At 39.6% G+C, this 19,302-nt stretch overlaps 1 protein-coding gene across 4 annotated transcripts in view; it reads left to right on the top strand.

Moving 5' to 3' along the window:
• The window catches only part of Zwilch (zwilch kinetochore protein), a 40,881-nt gene that overhangs the window by 12,571 nt on the left and 9,008 nt on the right, over positions 1 to 19,302 (top strand). For all 4 annotated transcript variants that reach the window (XM_050151993.1, XM_050151992.1, XM_050151995.1 and 1 more), the window contains 11 exons: positions 557 to 627; positions 1,489 to 1,644; positions 4,023 to 4,094; positions 6,621 to 6,714; positions 7,403 to 7,458; positions 8,392 to 8,491; positions 9,283 to 9,362; positions 11,831 to 11,987; positions 12,597 to 12,625; positions 14,961 to 15,097; positions 18,222 to 18,317. In XM_050151993.1, the coding sequence (XP_050007950.1) occupies positions 557 to 627; positions 1,489 to 1,644; positions 4,023 to 4,094; positions 6,621 to 6,714; positions 7,403 to 7,458; positions 8,392 to 8,491; positions 9,283 to 9,362; positions 11,831 to 11,987; positions 12,597 to 12,625; positions 14,961 to 15,097; positions 18,222 to 18,317 (1,048 nt within the window). The remainder of the gene's footprint in view (positions 1 to 556; positions 628 to 1,488; positions 1,645 to 4,022; positions 4,095 to 6,620; positions 6,715 to 7,402; positions 7,459 to 8,391; positions 8,492 to 9,282; positions 9,363 to 11,830; positions 11,988 to 12,596; positions 12,626 to 14,960; positions 15,098 to 18,221; positions 18,318 to 19,302) is intronic.

Genomic DNA, 19,302 nt, shown 5'->3' with positions numbered 1-19,302 from the left:
GCTCTGCTCCCGGAGAGACCAGACAGCTCTGCTCTCTGGAGCAGAGACACCAGGATGGATGGAGGCTAGACTCTTCCCGGTAAGTGCACCTTGGGTGCTTACACACATCATTAGAAATGGGCTAGTCCAGGTGCGAGAGTTAGCCTAGAAGAGGCTAGAGAGAAATGGGTCAAGCAGTTAAATGAATACAGTTTGTGTGTTGTTATTTCGGGCATAAGCTAGCCAAGCGGCCGGGGTGCTGGGGACGCAGCCCCGCTGCCGCTCCAATTTCAACATCAGCATTTAGTTCTGTCTTCTCTGCCTACCTAAGTTCTGCCCTATCAGGCCCAAACCATTAACCAATGAAAGCAACACACAAACAGAAGGACCTACACCAGGTGTTTGTTTGTTTTGAAACAAGATCTCACTATAGGTAACAACGGTTATCTTGGAACTCCCTCTATAGACCAAGCTGTCCTCTTAGGTACTGGAATTAAAGGTCTGAGTTACCACTGCCCAATATAATTTTATAATTTAGAATTAAATCTTTCCTTTTTTTTCATTTCATGTTTTGTAGCTGACAAAAATTACTCTGAAGATCTGGAAAATCTAAAAAATTCACACAAGAAAAGACATCACTTGTCTGCTGTGAGTATTTGTCTTGTTATCTACCTACACAGAGCTCGATTGATCTGTCTTCCTAGCATAACAGCTTTCTTCTCACTATGACTAGACGTTTCTCTAGTGCCAGAGTATTTGTATTTATTTTTATATCAGCCAGGGCACAGCTATTCTTTGGTATCTTTGAGTTGGCTCTAGAATCATGCTGAAGCACTAAAATCTGTGTGCTTGAGATTCAAGGTTGGCAGACTCCTTAGACAGAATACCCACATAATATATATGTACAATATTTGTTGCTTAAAAGAATTGTCTTGGACTGGAGAGATGGCTCAGAGGTTAAGAGCATTGCCTGCTCTTCCAAAGGTCCTTAGTTCAATTCCCAGCAACCACATGGTGGCTCACAACCATCTGTAATGGGGTCTGGTGCCCTCCACACAGACATAATTAAAAAAAAAAAAAAGAATTGTCTTATTAGCTGGGCGGTGGTGGCGCCCGCCTTTAATCCCAGCACTCCGGAGGCAGAGGCAGGCTGATCTCTGTGAGTCTGAGGCCAGCCTGTTCTACAAGAGCTAGTTCGGGACAGGCACCAAAGCTACAGAGAAACCCTGTCTTGAAAAACCAAAAAAAAAAAAAAAAAAAAAAAAAAAAAAAAAAAGATGGGGAAAAAAAGAGCTAGTTCCAGGACAGCTAGGGCTGTTACACAGAGAAACCCCTTCTTGAAAAACAAAAATAACAACAACAAAAGAATTGTCTCATATTTTTATTTGGGATGACAGTTTGATGTATATTGCTTTTTTTTTTTCTTTTGGGACAGACATCAAGGTGGTTTTGATAATGGATTGGTCATATGAAGTTGTTGCTAATGATCTTCCTGTGACCTGTCTTCAGGTAACAGCCAGAGGATTTGCCCAATACGAACTCTTTAAGTCCGCTGACTTGGATGATGTTGTCACCCCGTCACAAACTACAGTCACTTTGGATCTTTCCTGGAGTCCTGTGGATGAGATTCTTCAAACCCCTCCCCTGTCTTCCACTGCAACTCTGGTAGGAATGAACCTGTCTTCTCTTTAAGTTTCTCAGTCTCCTGAGTGGTCTACGTGTTTATTGCTAATGCTGTATGACATTGACTGGTGGTTAGGCTGTCATTTAGAAAACCTTGGCTGGCTCCCAGGGTCTCAGCAGAGAACTAATGAAGGTTTTGCCTAGTGAGCTGTGCTGTCAATTACTTATAACCCTGTTACTCTGGAATTTTACTTTCAAGAGATGATTAAGGCCTCTTGTGTGGGGACTCAAGGGAAGTTGACTTCTTCTGTTCCTGGACACAGTGGCACAGAGCCTTTAATCCTAGCTCTTGGAACACAGAGGCAGGAGAATCTATGTTGAGTTTGAGGCCAATCTGTCTGGTCTACATAGTAAGTTCCAAGATAGCCAGAGCTACATAGTGAGATGCTGTCTCAAAAAAAAGAACTTAAAATTGCTAATAAAACTCAAAAATTTATGTGTAAAATACTTGGTGTGTTATATAACTGAATTCTCAAAGTATTAAGAACAGAATGTGCTTAGCATTCAGTTAACATAATGGCGAAAATGGATTTTCATGATGAAAAACTATATATGCTTTTAAAATTAAATTTATTTTTGATATTGGAGATTGACTCGAAGTCTTGTGTAGAACATAATAGGCAGACATTCTTCCACTGACATTTGTCCCAGAAAGCCAGCTTTTAGGATTTATTTCAATGATTTTTAAAGATGAGTATGTACATGTGAGTGCAGACACCTACAGATGCCAGAGGTGTTGGATTCCCCTAGTTCTGGAGTCAAAGGGGACTGTGAGCATCACTACACTGGTGCTGGAAGTCTAACTTAGGACCTCTACATGAGCAGTACATGCTCCTAACTGCTCAACCATATCACTAGGACAGAACCCTCATGTCTATACAAGCCTTTTTTTCCCCCCTTTTTCCTTTGAAAAGAAAAAATGAGGCAGGACAAGTGGCACATGCCTTTAATCCCAGATCAAGCAGATTCTCTGGGAGTTCCAGGCCAGGCAAGGATACATAATGAGACCCAGGCTCTTTTTAAGTTTTCTAAGGTTGGCCTTAAACTTGTTCCTTAATCCAGACTGGGCCTTGAATTTGTGACTTCTTGATTTAGCATCCAGAGTATCTGGGATTATAGGCCTGCAGCACCAGGTTTGGCTCTTTTGCAGGCTTTAAAAATCATGTTTTAAAATGGGTGGTAGGCCGGGCGATGGTGGCGCATGCCTTTAATCCCAGCACTTGGGAGGCAGAGGCAGGCGGATCTCTGTGAGTTCGAGACCAACCTGGTCTACAGAGCTAGTTCCAGGACAGGCTCCAAAGCCACAGAGAAACCCTGTCTCAAAAAAAAAAAAAAAAATGGGTGGTGGTAGGGCCACCTTTAATCCCAACACTCAGAGGTAGAGGCAGGTGGATTTCTGAGTTTTAGACCAGTTTGGTCTACAGAGCGAGTTCCAGGACAACCAAGGCTACACATAAAGAAACTCTGTCTTGCCAGGACCTGATGGTGGTACATGCCTTTAATCCCAGCACTTGGGAGGCAGAGAGAAGCAGATCTCTGTGAGTTTGAGACCAGAGTAGTATACACAGCTAATTCTAGGACAGGCAAGGTGACTCACAACACACACAAAAACCCTGTCTCCGAGGGAAAATGTATGTTTTAAAAATCTAGGGCTGGGGATATATATAGCTCAGAGGTAAAGTACTTGCCTACATTCAATCTCTAGACTGTGTAGTATAGGGAAGGGTATTTTAAAAAAAACAGGAAATACTTACTAAACAAAAGTTAAAAAGAAGTATATACAATAACATGTACAACTGTGGATGTCAAGTATGTTTTGTTAAAAAAAAAATTGTATGCCCAGAATTACGCATAGTATTAACAGTGGTTCTCTTGGGGAGTAGGATTGTGGGTAATTATTCTATTTGTATTTTCTTCTCCTGTAGTAGGAATTTACTTACTTGTTTTTAAGGACTTAGGTTGTAAAGCTGTATCTTTTGGCTAGACTTGTGTGTTGGTTTACTTAGGAATCTAATAGAGTGATTTATTGGAACTTCATTTTCAATGTGTCATAATGCTAAGTATCAAGTTTGGAGCTATTTATTTAAATTTCTTCCACCTGTGCTCTTGGAAATACCCTGAGGAAAGGCATGTGAGGGAGGCAGTTTTTCTATCTTCATGGTACAGTGGCCTGGTTCAGGTTGTGTATCAGAATGACTCGATCTGTAAGATCTCAGGGTAAGATGTTTTGAGCATGGTGTAAACCTGATTTAATTTACTGGTGCTTTATAAAACATATAATTGAAATGCAAGTCACAGTGACTCTTGGACAGAGAAGATGGGGTTGTCAATGAAAACTGATGGTCTTTGATACTTTTTAGAATATCAGAGTACAATCAGGAGAGCCCAGAGGTTGTTTGAATCATCTCCACAGAGAACTGAAATTTCTCCTTGTGAGTATCCTTCTGGAATTTCTTTCATTGAATTACTCATTATCATGTCTGGTGGTGGTGGTGGTGCACACCTTTAATCGCAGCACTTGGGAGGCAGAGGCAGACAGATCTCTGTGAGTTGGAGGCCAGCCTGGTCTACAGAGGGAGTTCCAGGATAGACTTCAAAGCTACACAGAGACACTGGTCTCAAAAACCAAAAAAAAAAAAAAAAAAAAAAAAAAAACCCATTATCATGAAAATGTTTCACAGTGAAACTTTGATTTTCTTTCAAATCCATTCTGAATGTTATATTTCATCATACTCTAGACAACTTGGGTAGTTACTCATGTGGCAGTTGTCCTCAAAATGAAAGGGGGCTCCACTTAGTAGCTTCCTACATTCTTCACCTTTCTACTTAGCTGGCAGAATTATACAAGTCATCACCACAATTAGGTTTTCGTTGTTGTTGCTATTTATTTTTTTAGATTTATTTTTATTTTATGTGCATTGGTGTCTTGTCTGCATGTATGCCTCTGTGAGGGTGTTGTATCCCCTGGAACTGGAGTTACACCTAGTTGTGAACTGCCATGTCAGTGCTGGGAATTGAACCTGGGTCCTCTGGAAGAGCAGCCAGTGCTCTTACCATTAAGCCACCTTTCCAGCCCCCACAATTAGTTTTAAAACATTTTCATCAGTCCTAAATGAAAACTTGTATCCATAGTATGGTTTAGTATTCACTCCACAACCTTGCCAGCCTTTGTCAACTTCTAATCTACTTAATAAGGTTTTGTTAGTTTTGATTGTCTAATAGCATCTCATCGTACAGAAACACGGCGTCTTATTCATCCTTTCATCCCAATATTTTTGTACTTTTTGACTATTATGAATAATATTGCTGTGAACATTTATACAAATTTTTGTAGTAACATATGTTTTCTGCATCTCTGGTGAAATTTCTAGGTCATATGGCAACTATGTTTAAGCCATCCTTTCCCCTGACACACCACACACACACACATAGACTCACAGATGTGTAGGGTGTGTGTGTCCACAGACTTTTCAAATTCAATCCTTGAATTTTATAAATGGATACAATTTTATTCTTATGCATATATGTCCTCTTTTCCTTGTACTCTCCCTTTTGTCCTTTTGACTCTCCCCTCTCTTTTTTTGCCTTTTAAAATTATATTTTATTTATTTGCTGCCCAGTCAATTAAAGCCCTTTCACCTCCATCAGACACACCCTCAAGATCATGCATTGTTTCTCAATAGAGACACTGTGGGCATTTCACACTGGCCCATTCTTTGTGATTTGGAAAATCTTACAAATAGCAATATGTTAAACATCCCTGACTTCCACCAAGTTATTTTGACACATAAAAAGTTATCTTTACAGCTGGGTGATGGTGGCACATGCCTTTAATCCCAGCATTCGGGAGGCAGAGGCAGGTGGATCTCTGTGAGTTCGAGGCCAACCTGTTCTACAAGAGCTAGTTCTAGGACAGGCTCCAAAGCAACACAGAGAAACCCTGTCTCGAAAAACAAACAACAACAACAACAACAAAATATCTTTACCTTTTTCATAGACCCTCTGGAAGTAGGAAATGATTTCTTTTTCTGTTGAAAACATTTTTCTTTTCTAGGAATAAAGGAATTATTAACTACTTGATCCTGTCATTTTATGTTACAAAATGAGTGAATGGTGGATATGATCTCTCATATGAAGCAAAAACAAAACAAAACAAAAACGTGAAGTTTCTTGGTCTTTTGATGAATTTGCCCTCTTCCTTCTGTTTTCTACTGTTTGTCCACTCTGGCTGGAGTCATCCTCCTGATCTCTCTCGTCCTTCCCTACTCGGCTTAGATTTTGGTGTGTGCAAATTATATTGTGTTTGGATAAACTTGCTTTCAGTTTCACATGTGTGGTTTGATTGTTACTTCACCTGTAATATATCTTTATTTACTCAGGATCACATGTCGTTACTGTGTGCATAGCATTAGAGCTGAGACTACCAACCTACTGAATGTGTATCCTGTACTGTTTGTTAGTAACTGTGTGAGTTTCATCTAGTTACTGAAGTTTTCTTAGCCTCAATCAAATAGGATAATAGTAGTATCTGCCTCAGAAAGTTTAGTCCAGATTTAAATAACATACAAAATCATTATCCCTAGTGATTGGTCAGTAGTCAAGAACCATTACACATTACCATAGGGCTGGAGAGAGGGCTCATCAGTTAAGATGCGCTTGTTGCTCTTCCAGAGGACCTGGGTTTGATTCCTAGTACCCACATGGTGCCTCATAACCACCTGTAACTCCATTTCCAGTTTATCCAATGCCCTCTTTTGAACTCTGGAGGCACTGAGCACTTACGTGATGCACAGATATATATGTAGGGAAAAAAAAAACTCAATACAAGCAATAAAATAAATAGATCTAAAAAATTTTGTTTAAAGAACTGCTACCTTATTGATACTATTAAATACATCCCTACTAATTAAGCTATGATTTCTGCTAACATGTTTTCTGGCTGTTAAATTGTTCTACAGGTTTTGGCTGATGGCTTGAGGACTGGTGTAACTGAATGGCTTGAACCTCTGGAAACAAAATCAGCTGTTGAACTTGTACAAGAATTTCTGAATGGTGCTTGTTTTCATAATCTGTTCTTGTTTGTTCCTTGTTTTTAATTGGGTGCATATGCTTACTATATTTAAATATCAGTTGTTTGTGGCTTTATATAGCTTTGAGTTAGGCTACATTAAAGCTGTGATCTGATCTAGTTGGAGGCACAGCTTTGGTTCTAAAAGTATCAAAGATAAATGTTATTAAAATTATAAGATTTAGTTTGAACCAAGCCTGGCAGCACAGGCCTATAAGCCTAGCTTGAGAGATTGAGGCAAGAGATATGTTAGCTAGAGCTGCAAAGTAAGTTCAATGCCAAGCTAGACAACTTAGTGAGACTTTGTCACAAAATAAATACAAGAGTAAAAAGAGGGCCTGGGATGTAGCTCAGTGGTAGAGCACTCGCCAACTGTTCTTGAGTCCCTAGATTTGATCAGGCTTCAGGACTGCAGAAAGAGAAACTGTCTGTATGGACATTCGTGTAGCACAGGTGGGTTTGAGATTGTAGACGACTGACGGACCGTTTGGGTGTCTTCCGCGTGCCTGTGTTGTGCTGCACTCCAGCTGTAGGAGGGCTCCCACAGTGGTAGTTTGCTACAGCCTCTGTACTCCTCTGCTCACATTTGCTACTTGAAAACAGGATTGGGGTGGGAATAATATGGGAAGCAGAAAAATAAAATCAAGTTAATGAGCTTTTTCTACTTTCTAGACTTAAATAAACTGGATGAATTTGATGATTCTACAAAAAAAGACACACAAAAAGAGGTAAGCAATGACTATCAGTTAGAATCTTAGCCTGTGGGCTGGAGAGATGACTCAGCGGTCCAGAACACTAGCTGCTCTTCCAAAGGACCCTAGTTCAATTCCCAGCACCCATACAACAGATCTCACAACTGCCTGTAACTCCAGTTCTCAAGGATCTGACACCCTTACACAGACATTCATGCAGGTAAAGCACCAATACATATAAAATAAAAATAAAAGAATCATTAGAAAATGTTACAAAAAAAATAAAAAGGAAAGAAAAGAAAAGAAAGAAAGTAACCTAACCTGCTTTTGAACTTTGGTGTACTGCCAGCTTTCATTTTGTAGATCTCAGATCTCCTTCCATCCTGTATTTGTTTTTGTTATTTGGCTACAGAGAGTAGAAACAGTTATGTTAAATACACTGTAGAGAGTATTGCTGTGGTATAGGAACACAACATAAATTCTGTTATTATGCCATAATGTGCCATTATGAAACTAAGATACTTTCCACCTGGTGAAAAGGAGATAGAGACAAAGGCAACTCAATATTTTCATGTGGAAACAAAACTGAAAGCTTACTTTTAAGCAGTATAGTTTTGCTGTTTTTGTTTGATGTTTGATTTTTGTTTTGAGACAGTTCTGCCATGTAGCTCAGGCTAGGTTCAAACTCATTTTACTTCTGCTTCAGCCTCCTGAGTGCTGGGTCTTAGGGTATGCACTGCCACCATGTCTGGTTAGGCATTACAGATTTAAAACAACTTTAAGACTCTATTATTTTACTCTGTTCAAGTATGTCTCCTTATTAGTAAATGGAATTCTGTGGAAAATAACATTTGTATTCTTTGTATGTGTTTGTGTCTTCACAGCTCTCAGAACAGTGTTTAAAGCTTAAACTCTTTCACTTTAAAAGTAAATAAACTGAGTGTTCTCTGAAGTTTGCTTCTTTTTCAGGCGGTGAACCATGATGCAGCTGCAGTTGACCGGTCTGTGCTTATCACAGTGCGGGAGGATCTCGATTTTGCTGAACAGCTTTGGTGCAAAATGAGCAGCAGTATGTGTCCTTCATAACTTAAGTGGGCTTTTGTTTGTTTGTTTAAGGTTCTTTTTTTTTAATTTTGTATGTATTGGTGTTTTGCTTACAATATGTTTGTATACCACATGAGATCAACCTGCTTACACAGGCCAGAAGGCAGCTTCAGATCCTCTGGAACTAGTTATAGATGGTTGTGAACTACCATGTTGGTGCTGGGAACTGAATTCTAGCACTGTGGAGGCAGCGGCAGGTGAATCTCTGAGTTCAAGGCCAGCCTGGATTGATTACATAGTGAGTTCCAGAACAGCGGATATTCACAGGGAAATCATCTCAGGAAAAACAATACCAACAACAAAAGTCTGTGTCACCACCCCAGCTTCTCGTGCCTTTTAAAATATAAAACTTGCTGGGCAGTGGTGGCGCACGTCTTTAATCTGCACATGGAAAGCAGAAGCAGGCAGATGTCTGAGTTTGAGACCAGGCTGATCTACAGTTCGAGTTCCAGGACAGCCAGGACTAGGCAGAGAAACCTAGTGTTGAAACCCCCACACACAAAAAAATAAAGTAAAATGTAAAACGTAACTATTTCCATTTATCAAAATATACCTGAATAAATTTTTTTTTTAATGTTCCTACAAATGTTATTTGCCAGTCTGAGCTATGTCTTTTTGGTTTTTTTTCCCCTCCCAATTTTAAATTCCCCCTTTCAAAAGTGCAGGGTTTTTCCTTGTTTCATGTGTGTGTCATTAAAATGACACTTTTGATGAGTAGAGATGTGGAAATGATTTCTGTGTAACTTGGTTTTCAAGGTGTGATTTCATATCAAGACTTGGTGGCGTGTTTCACATTGATCCTGCAGAGTCTGCAGCGTGGTGATATACAGCCTTGGGTAGGTTGAATGGTGTGACCAGAATGTTTTTCTCAGTGTCTTATACAAACCAAATCAAACCAAACAAAAAGGACATGTTTGATAAAACACTGGATCAAACAGTCGAAGTTGAATTCCAACTGTGCTACTTTCTAACTGTGTGAACTTGGGCTCCTTTATTTCTCTGTACCTCACTGCCCTCAACTGCAGTGTTAGGACTGGAATCCATCTACAATGTTGTGTATGGTGAACTGATCTAATGCATACACAATACCTAGTACTTGGTGCATATAAGCTGCTGATGTTAACTGTTCTGGGAATTAATGCTTTCATAGGCGAATGATGAAACTTACAAACTAGGATGCTCTTTTTCAAAGCAGTTTTGATGATGACTTGAGATTCTTGAAATGTAATATGATCTTTGAACAAATAACACTTGTGTTAGAATCTACACTGCATTCATGCACAAAAATATATACCAAGACTGGGTTTGGTAGCACATGCCTGTAATCCCAGCATTTGAGAAGCAGAGGCAGGATAATCACATATGGAGGTCAGCCTGAGCTGTCATGAGACTTTGCCTTAAAAACCAAAAAGAAAAGGAAAAAAAAGTAGGTTTTTGTCCATGAGAATACTTATATAATAATGTTTATAGAAACCAAAAATTGAAAATAATGTACTTTTCTCTTGTTGATGAGATGACTAAGTAGCAATAATATAACCATATAATGATGTGTTTAATAGCTTTTAATAGCTTTTTTAAACTATTTATTTATTTATTTATTTTATATATGAGTGTTCTATCTGCATGTACACCTTTAGTCCAGAAGAGGACATCAGACCCCATTAGAGATAGATATGAGCCACCATGTGGTTGCTGGGAATTGAACTTAGGACCTCTGGAAGAACAGTCAGTGCTCTTAACCACTGAGTCATCTCTCCACCCCTGTAACAGCTTTTAAAACAGGATTGACAACAAATGATACAGAATACACATAACTGTATAAAGTGTAAATTTTGAAAAAAAAAAAAAAAACTGGGATCAGAGGACTAAATTGTGAGTAACAGCCACCTGTGGGAGAAGACTTATGAACCGCTGTCTGCGCTCTCTGTGCTTGGACTTTCTGCCACTGTCTGAATTTACCAAAGTGAGGTTTTGTTACTTTTACACTGAACAAAAAGCAAAGTAAAAGATTTAGCTTATTAGGAACCATTTTAAATACTGTGGCTACCAGTTCATCATGCTGAAAGTTAGTTTGTAGCTGTGTGAAGCCCTAAGTTTGATCCCCAGCAGCAGGCACAATGATCAGCTTTGCGTGTTGTAAAAAACGGATACACAGAACAAGCACGGGGGGGGGGGGGGNGGGGGGAGTTTGCCTGGGCTGGCGGCAGCAGTTGTAGGTGCTTACACCTCACCTGTCGAAGTGCGTTTCTGGGTTGTGGGTGTTGGTAAGCATGAATCTGCTGCACACTGAGTGCAAACCAAGGGAAGCTAGTTTTTAAAAAGAGCAAATGAAGAAGATTAAGAGAAGCTGAAGCAGAGATACTAGAAAGTAGCAGCAAGGTGACATTTTATTTATTTTGAAACCTATTGTTTAACATTTGGTTCCTAAGTTAAGTCTGAATTGATAGCTATTTCTAATTTGTAAATTATTATGTTGGCTGTCACATCTGAAAAGTAACTTTGTCACATGTGTAGACCTCGAGGAGCAGAGTTCATGCTCCTTCAATCTACTTGCATTGTGAGTGAAGTGGAGAACGTTAGTTAAGTTGCCCAGTGGTTCCGAAGTCAACAGGCGGAGTCTTGTAAAGCTTCAAAGAACCAACTCTGTTTTCTCTTTGGTAAAATTAAGCTTATTGCTTTAGACCTTTCTTAGTTGCTTTGGATTTTCAACACACAAGTGAAGTAGGAATAGCTTTACTTTTTCTTCTTGGGTTTTGAAAAATTAGGGTATCGCCAGGCGGTGGTGGCACACACTTTTAATCCCAGCACTCAGCAGGCAAAGACAGGTTGATCTCTTGAGTTCAAGACCAGCCTGGCCTACAGAGTGAGTTCCAGGACAGACTCCAAAGCTCACAAAGAAACTCTGTCTCAAAAACAAAAACAAACAAACAAAATGAAACAAAAAAACCCACAAAAAAAATTAGGGTATCAAACTGACTGCCTAGCTGAGGATGGCTGATCTTGAACTTCTGTACATCTGCCTCTACCTTCTGAGTGCTGGGGTTACAGACGTGTGCTGCCACTCCTGTTCGTAAGGTCCAGCACGCAGAGCTTTGGGCATGCTAGGCAAGGGCTCGAAAGCCACATCTCCAGCCAGGAGCGGCATCTTGGTAGCTCAGGTTAATTTTAGGGCATTAATTGAAATAATTTATAGTGTTAGGAGACCGAAAATGTAAAATTATAATTTTGAACTCCTAATCTTTTGCTTATTACATTTGTTTATACTTAAATTTAAGATTTATAAACTTTTTTTTTTTATTTCTAGCTGCACAGTGGGAGTAACAGCTTACTAAGTAAGCTCATTCATCAATCTTACCATGGAGCCATGGACAGCGTCCCTCTCTCTGGAACTACCCCACTTCAAATGCTCTTGGAAATTGGATTGGACAAACTAAAGAAAGATTATATCAGCTTTTTTGTCAGTGAGTCCTTTTTCTAACTTAAAAACTTGAAAACCTGTCAGTTGCCACATATAAATACTCATATATTTTTACCTTCCTACTCATTGTAAGTCTTTGGCTGTGAGACAAGTATTTTCTTTCTCTGAGCCTTTTTCCCACTTGATAAATATAATAAGTTAAAAAGAGCTATAGTGTTCGTTTTTTTTGTTTAGATATTAATTGTTTGTTTTTTAATGTCATGTGGCCGGGCACCTGTGCCACGGTGTGCATGTGGAGTGGGAAGATAACTTGCTGGAGTCAGTTCTTCCTTCCACCATGTGGATCCCAGGATCTAGCTCACGTTGGCAGGTTGGGTGACAGGTACCTTTACCTACTGAGCCATCTTGTTGTCCCTAGTTAAAAGATTTTTTTCACTACTTAACACTTGATACTTTATTTATTAGGGGCAAGCTATGCTCAGCTTTAAAATATTAGTATGTATTTATAATATAATTAAGGAACTATTTAACTTGATTGCATCTTTAATGTATGAACTATGAAAATTTTTCTTAGGTTCCTTTTTAATTTTTAAAATTTTGTTGCAAAATTATTAAAGCTTATTTGCATGTATGGTTTTTTTTTTTTGAATAGGTCAGGAACTTGCGTCTTTGAATCATTTGGTAAGTTTCTTTCTTTTATATAGTCATTCTGCACACAGTTGCTAAGTGTCTATAGTGTGCTAGCCTCTGTTCCAGATCCTTGGAAGTATCAGTGAGACACTTATGCCAGTTATTACTATTTATAAAATAAATTTAGTTTTTTTTTTTTTTTTTTTGATTTTTCGAGACAGGGTTTCTCTGTGGCTTTGGAGCCTGTCCTGGAACTAGCTCTTGTAGACCAGGCTGGTCTCAGAACTCACAGAGATCCGACTGCCTCTGCCTCCTGAGTGCTAGGATTAAAGGCGTGCGCCACTACCGCCCGGCTATAAAGTAAATTTAAAAGTAGCTTATTCCATGTCATTCTTTCCTTTTCTCTTTGTATTTATGCAACTGATACGTAGTTTTTATTTAGTCAAAGCCAATGTTCTACCAAAACTTTTATCTAGAATGTTTAGAAAAGCCATTAGACCTATGGTGGAGTATTTATTTTATATCCTTTTGACTCATTTGTGTTATATTTTAGGCTTATTTGCTAAAGAAGTTTGGACAATTCCAGCTGGGCACACAGCTTTAATCCCAGCCTATGGAGACAGAGGCAAGTGGATCTCTGAGTTTGTGGCCAGCCTAGTCTACAAAGAGAGTTCCAGGACAGCCAGGATTATACAGAGAAACCCTGTCTCAAAAAAAACAAAACAAAACAAAATTATGACATTCTTTAGTGAATTGGCTCATCTCCTGTGCCTCTCAGTCTTCTAAAAGGCTACTCTGGGCAGGTTTTTATTAGGACCAGGTGATAATCCTCCTTTGATTAACAAATAATCTATTAGTGACCTAGTTATGTGAGTAAACCTCTAGTAGGTTGGGCGCCAATTTGTTGTAAGGAGTCTGCTTATTCATTTCCGACTGCTCAGCTCCGAAATAACCACACAGAAACTATATTAATTAAATCACTGTTTAGCCTATTAGGTCTAGCTTCTTATTGGCTATCTCTTACATCTTAATTTAACCCATTTCTATTAATCTGTGTATCGCCACGTGGCTGTGGCTTACCAGCAGGTTTCCATCTGGTATCTGTTTCTGGCAGGGCTATATGACTTCTCCTGATACTACCTTCTTTCTCCCATCATTCAATTTAGTTTTCTCTGCCTAACTCTATTCTGCCCTGCCTGGCACAAGACAATTTTTTTATTAACCAAAGATAGTCACAGCATACAGAGGGGATTTCCACATCACCTCCCCTTTTCTGTTTAAATAAAAAGGAAGGTTTTAACTTTAACATAATAAAATTACATATAACAAAACAGGTATCAAACGAGAATTACAGTTACAATATTTCTATTTATTTTTTATTGTAACAAAAACTGTAACTATTCTTCAACTCCGTCAAAGACTGCAGAAGGATATAATATTATCAGTCGGTAGATCATGAGACTCTTAATCTCAGGGTCAAGAGTTTGGGCCCCACATTGGGCATCAATTTGTTATAAGGAGGCTGCTTGTTTGTATCTGGGTGCTCAGTCCTGAAATAACCACACAGAAACTATGTTAATTAAATCCCACATCATAAAACCACATCATGTCTGCTAGTTGTAGGTTTGTTCAAGGGGACAGAATTGTAGAAACTGCACACTTCAAGAGCCTAGTCTTGAAGATTATTGTCAAAGTCTGTTTATCATTCCCACTATGGGTTATTAGGTTTGGTCTCAGAAGTAGGACTGGAAAGAGGAACATTTGATGACACTAGTTTAGCTTGACAAATTTCTTCTCCAAAAGCTCTGCTGGTGTACGAGTAATGTGTACTAGGGAAAGATTGCCGAACACTTTGTTAGTTTCTCAACCTTGGGTTCACCAGGTATAGAGAAATTTAGAGTGGTCTTTCAGATTAGGCAGTCCTTCATGCCGTCTCCAGTAATGAGTAGTGTTGGCTGCCCACTTGTGCCTCCTTAATGACACAACCCTGGGATTAGCTTGTCTGGGAGACTGTGTACCACTGTTTGCCTGTGGCATTCATTTTTGTTGTTGTTGTTTTGTTTTTGTTTCTTTGAGACAGGGTTTCTCTGTGTAGCTGTGGAGCCTGTCCTGGAACTCACTCTGTAGACCAGGCTGGGCTCAGAACTCACAGAGATCCGCCTGCCTCTGCCTCCGAGTACTGGCATTAAAGGTTTGCACCACCACCGCCCGGTGTAAAGACCTGAGTTTAAAGGGTAGTTGTGAAAGATGGTGGATTCTGTGTCATTACCTTTCCCTTCTAATCCTAGTATTAAGCGTACACATTTAGAGGTAAAGGGAATGGCCATTTTCCCTCAGAGGCTCTGCCTAGTCTTTGCCTCCTTACTCTCTATTTCTTTCTTTCCAGGAATACTTCATTTCTCCATCAGTAGCTACACAAGAACAGATTTATCGTGTTCAGAAACTCCACCATATTCTAGAAATTCTAGTCATCTGCATGCTTTTCATTAAACCTCAGCATGAGCTTCTCTTTTCTTTAACACAGTAAGTATTTTTTTTTTCATTTTGCTTTGAGGCTTGTCTCATTTGTAGTCCATGATGACCTCAAACTCAACGTAATCCTCCTGCCTCAGTTTCCCAAGCGCTGGAATAACAGGTGCTAGCTACCACAACAGCTTACAGTAAGTATTGTTCTACTGTTTACTTATTTAGGATCTGTCCTCTTCTAAATATCTTCTTCTAAAAAGTACAGTTGAAAGTAGGCACAGAGCTCGAGAGATAGCTCTGCAGTTAAGAGTTAAGAGTACTGGCTGAGGGGCTGGAGAGATGGCTCAGAGGTTAAGAGCATTGCCTGCTCTTCCAAGGGTCCTGAGTTCAATTCCCAGCAACCACATGGTGGCTCACAACCATCTGTAATGGGGTCTGGTGCCGTCTTCTGGCCTGCAGGCATACACACAGACAGAATATTGTATACGTAATAAATAAAAAAAATATAAAAAAGAAATTTTGCCGGGCGATGGTGGCGCATGCCTTTAATCCCAGCACTCGGGAGGCAGAGGCAGGCGGATCTCTGGGAGTTCGAGACCAGCCTGGTCTACAGAGCTAATTCCAGGATAGGCTCCAAAGCCACAGAGAAACCCTGTCTCGGAAAAAAAAAAAAAAAAAAGAGTACTGGCTGCTCTTGCAGAGGACCAGGTTCTGTTCCCAGCACCCACATGGAAGCTCACAAACCAAAACCATCTCTAGCTCCAGTTCTAGGGTATCCGACACCCTCTTCTGGCCTCCTTAGACTCCTGCTTAATTGTGTTATGATACACATATATACACGCAGGCACAAATATATCCACATAAAATAAGTCTGGGTTTTTGTTTGTTTTTTTTTTTAAATATTTGCAATTTTTATTGCTAGTTAGACTAGAACCTATTTGCCTAGTCTTTACTTTAGTGTGGCTTTATGTCAATATTATATGATTGAAAGGCTTTGGATTGAAAAATAATCAGATTTTGACCTTTTCTCATGCCTGGCTTCTTTAGGAAGTTTCCTTTCAGTGAATCATGTTTTTTTCTGAAAAAGTGTATACTAACTCAATTGACTGCTGAAGGATTAAATGGTGTATCCTATATACGGCACCTGATACATAATAGGCCCTTAGTAAATAGTATTTTAATTTTAAAAACTGAGTTTCAGCCAGGCGGTGGTGGCACACACCTTTAATCCCAGCACTTGGGAGGCAGAGGCAGGTGGATCTCTGTGAGTTCGAGGCCAGCGTGGTCTACGGAGCGAGTTCTGGGACAGCCAAGGCTATGCAAAGAAACCCTGTCTCAAAACAAACAAACAAAAAAAAAACAGTTCTATACTCCTGTAAATCTAGATCAGATTAAGCACTACTAATTGGGGAATCCACAGACATGTCAGTAGCATGACTGTGCTTAGAGCAGTTTAGAACAATCCTAGTACTATGGCAGTTTAGAACTACAGGCAGTTTAGAACAATCCTAGTACTATGAAAGTACTTTGTTTTTACTTTTTGTTTTTTAAGACAGGGTTTCTCTGTTTAACAGCCCTAGCTGTCCTGGAACTCACTTTGTAGACCAGGCTGGCCTCAAACTCCCAGAGATCCACCTGTCTCTGCCTCGCAAGTGCTGAGATTAAAGGCATGTACCACCACCGCCACCTGGCTAATTATTTTTCTAAAAAATTTTTGGCTGATTATGATGACACATGCTTTTAATCCCAGCATTTAGGAGGCAGAGGCAGCTGATCTCTTGAGTTCTATGTTCTACCTACATAGGCAAGTTCAAGACCAGGCAGGGCTACATAGTGAGACCCTATCTCAAAAGAAAAAAAAATTATATTTATTAAATGTGCATGCATATGCATGCCAACATGTATATGTGGCAGTTATAAGAACAATTTATAGGACTCTGTTCCCTCCTACTATGTGAGTAGAGTGAGCACAGGTTGTAGGATTTGCAGCAAGCACCTTTACCAGTGGAATCATTTCACTGCTCCCCACTGCCCGTTTCTTCTTTCTGAGGAAAGGTCTCCCCAGAACCTGAGGTTTGCATTTTCTCAAATAGGTGAAATCCAGCAAACCCCAGCAATCCTCCTCCCTCTACCTCTTAGCTGAGTTAGCACTGCAGACATGCTATGGGATGTTTAGCTTGTTATATGGGTTCTGGGATCTGAATTCTGATCCTTGTGACTTCATAGCAAATCTTTTTAACTCTTCCCCCGCCCCCCCTTTTAACTCTTAAGTCATCTTTCCAAATCACATTTTCCAAATTTAGAATTTGCATCAGTTGTAAAGATATAAAGAAGAAAGTTTAAAATCATTGTTGCTTATTCAATCTAAAAGGTTTTCCCCCTGTTAAGCATCATTCCTATAGATCTGCTGGAGATGCAGCACTGTGGTAGAGCATTTGCCCAGCGTGCATGAGGCCTGGGGTTCATTACCTAGCACTAGAGAAAGGCGGGGGTGGGAAGAGAGGGCGGGAGAAATGAAAAAGGAAAGATCAGTAGTATCAATGAATTAGTTTAATTCTCTGGATTCTTGACAGGAGAGATGGTTCAGCAGATAAAGATACTTGGTGCTAAGTCTGAGGATCCAAGTTCAGGCCCAGGAACCCACATAGTAGAAGGAGAAAACTAACACCTCAGAGTTGTTCTCAGATCTCTCTACATATCTACTTTGAGATGGTAATACACACATACACAAACACACACACAATAAATAAATTTAATTGTTGAACTCCCAGGATTCTGAAAGCCATGGAGTCTATATTTGTCTCTTCTGTACTAATTTTTTTATCTTTCAGATACTTCCTACTTAAGTCTATATTTTTGCTCAGCTGGGAATTGAACCTAGAGCCTTGCCTATGAAAGGCAAGATGCTCTAGCTACATTCTTAGACTAATGTGTTTTTAGTATAAGAAATCTGCATGCTATAATTTTTGTTTTTAAGTGAATGGGATTTCCTTGGACAGAAAGAAAACATCATCCAAGTTTCGTTGGCATGGTGGGGGTTGTTTGTTACTATTATGCTCTGAATTCATTCCTTCTGTTGGTTTCCTGCTTAGTGTACTCAGTAAAATGTTTTTCTAGACTATAAGGCCTATATATTTTCTGATGGCTCTTATTCCTAAAAGAGATTGTTTCATCTTTCTAGATCCTGCATAAAATACTACAAACAAAATCCTCTGGATGAGCAACACATTTTTCATTTGCCAGTCAGACCAGCTGCTGTAAAGAATCTGTATCAAAGGTGAGAAACTTAATAATTACGTTGTGCCTTATGGGCAATTTGATGCCCATTTTCCATAGGATTTCATGACCCAGCACAGCTTAACTTCTGAACTTTAATCATTGTCCCACTCTCCAATCCAAAGTTCATGACTTTCCCTATTTCTTCTCCCAAACTTTGTGTCACTTAAGACTTTTGAGCCTCTAGTCTTTGTTCTGTCAATTTACAGTTTTGTCACGAAACCAAGGGAGAAATAATAGCCAGGAAGAAATGATAGGATAAGAGAAAATGATGGGGATAAATAGGGGTGGCAAGGTCAAGGATGTGACTGTGAGAGGGAGAGAATTGTTGTTTCCATTCACTCTGACACACTGCAAATGCTTACCTCCCTGGCTTGTCCTTCCTCATGTCTGCTTCTTGAAGCTAATGTCATACTAAAAGTATGCACCATCATGCCCAGTGATTGGTTGATTTTGAAATGGGGTCTTACTATTTTGCCTAGGCTAGCTTTAACTTTGTGATCTTGTTTCAGCTCCCAAAGGATTATAGCCATGCCATGTAACCATTATGGCCAGTTACATTACACTATGGCCCCTTAATTTGTCTAATTAAATGGACATCTTATAGAAAGAATGTATTTGACTGAGTGTGGTGGCACATGCCTTTAATTCAAGCAGGTGTGTCTTATGAGTTCCGAGACCAGCCTGGTCTACATAGCAAATTCTACGCTAGACAGAACTACAAATTGAGACACTGCCTCAAAAAAGGGGGAAAGAAAGCTTACTTGGTAAAAGTCACTAAGCATTACGACCTGAGTTCAACTCTTGGAACTCACATGGTTAAAAGAAAACTGACCTCCCCAAGTAGTCCTTTGACATCCACATTTATACTCTGGCATGCCTATCATGGCCTACACAACACACCCATGGACACTCACACACATATGATCGATGGATGGATGGATGGATGGATGGATGGATGGATGGATGGATGGATGGGTGGGTGG

This window comes from Alexandromys fortis, unplaced genomic scaffold (genome assembly GCF_014885135.2).
Source record: "Alexandromys fortis isolate MF-2015 unplaced genomic scaffold, M_Fortis_MF-2015_v1.1 scaffold_70, whole genome shotgun sequence".
NCBI classification, from domain to species: Eukaryota; Metazoa; Chordata; class Mammalia; order Rodentia; family Cricetidae; genus Alexandromys; species Alexandromys fortis.
Note: the sequence above shows the minus strand (reverse complement) of the source record. Positions and strands in the feature narration are given on the sequence as shown.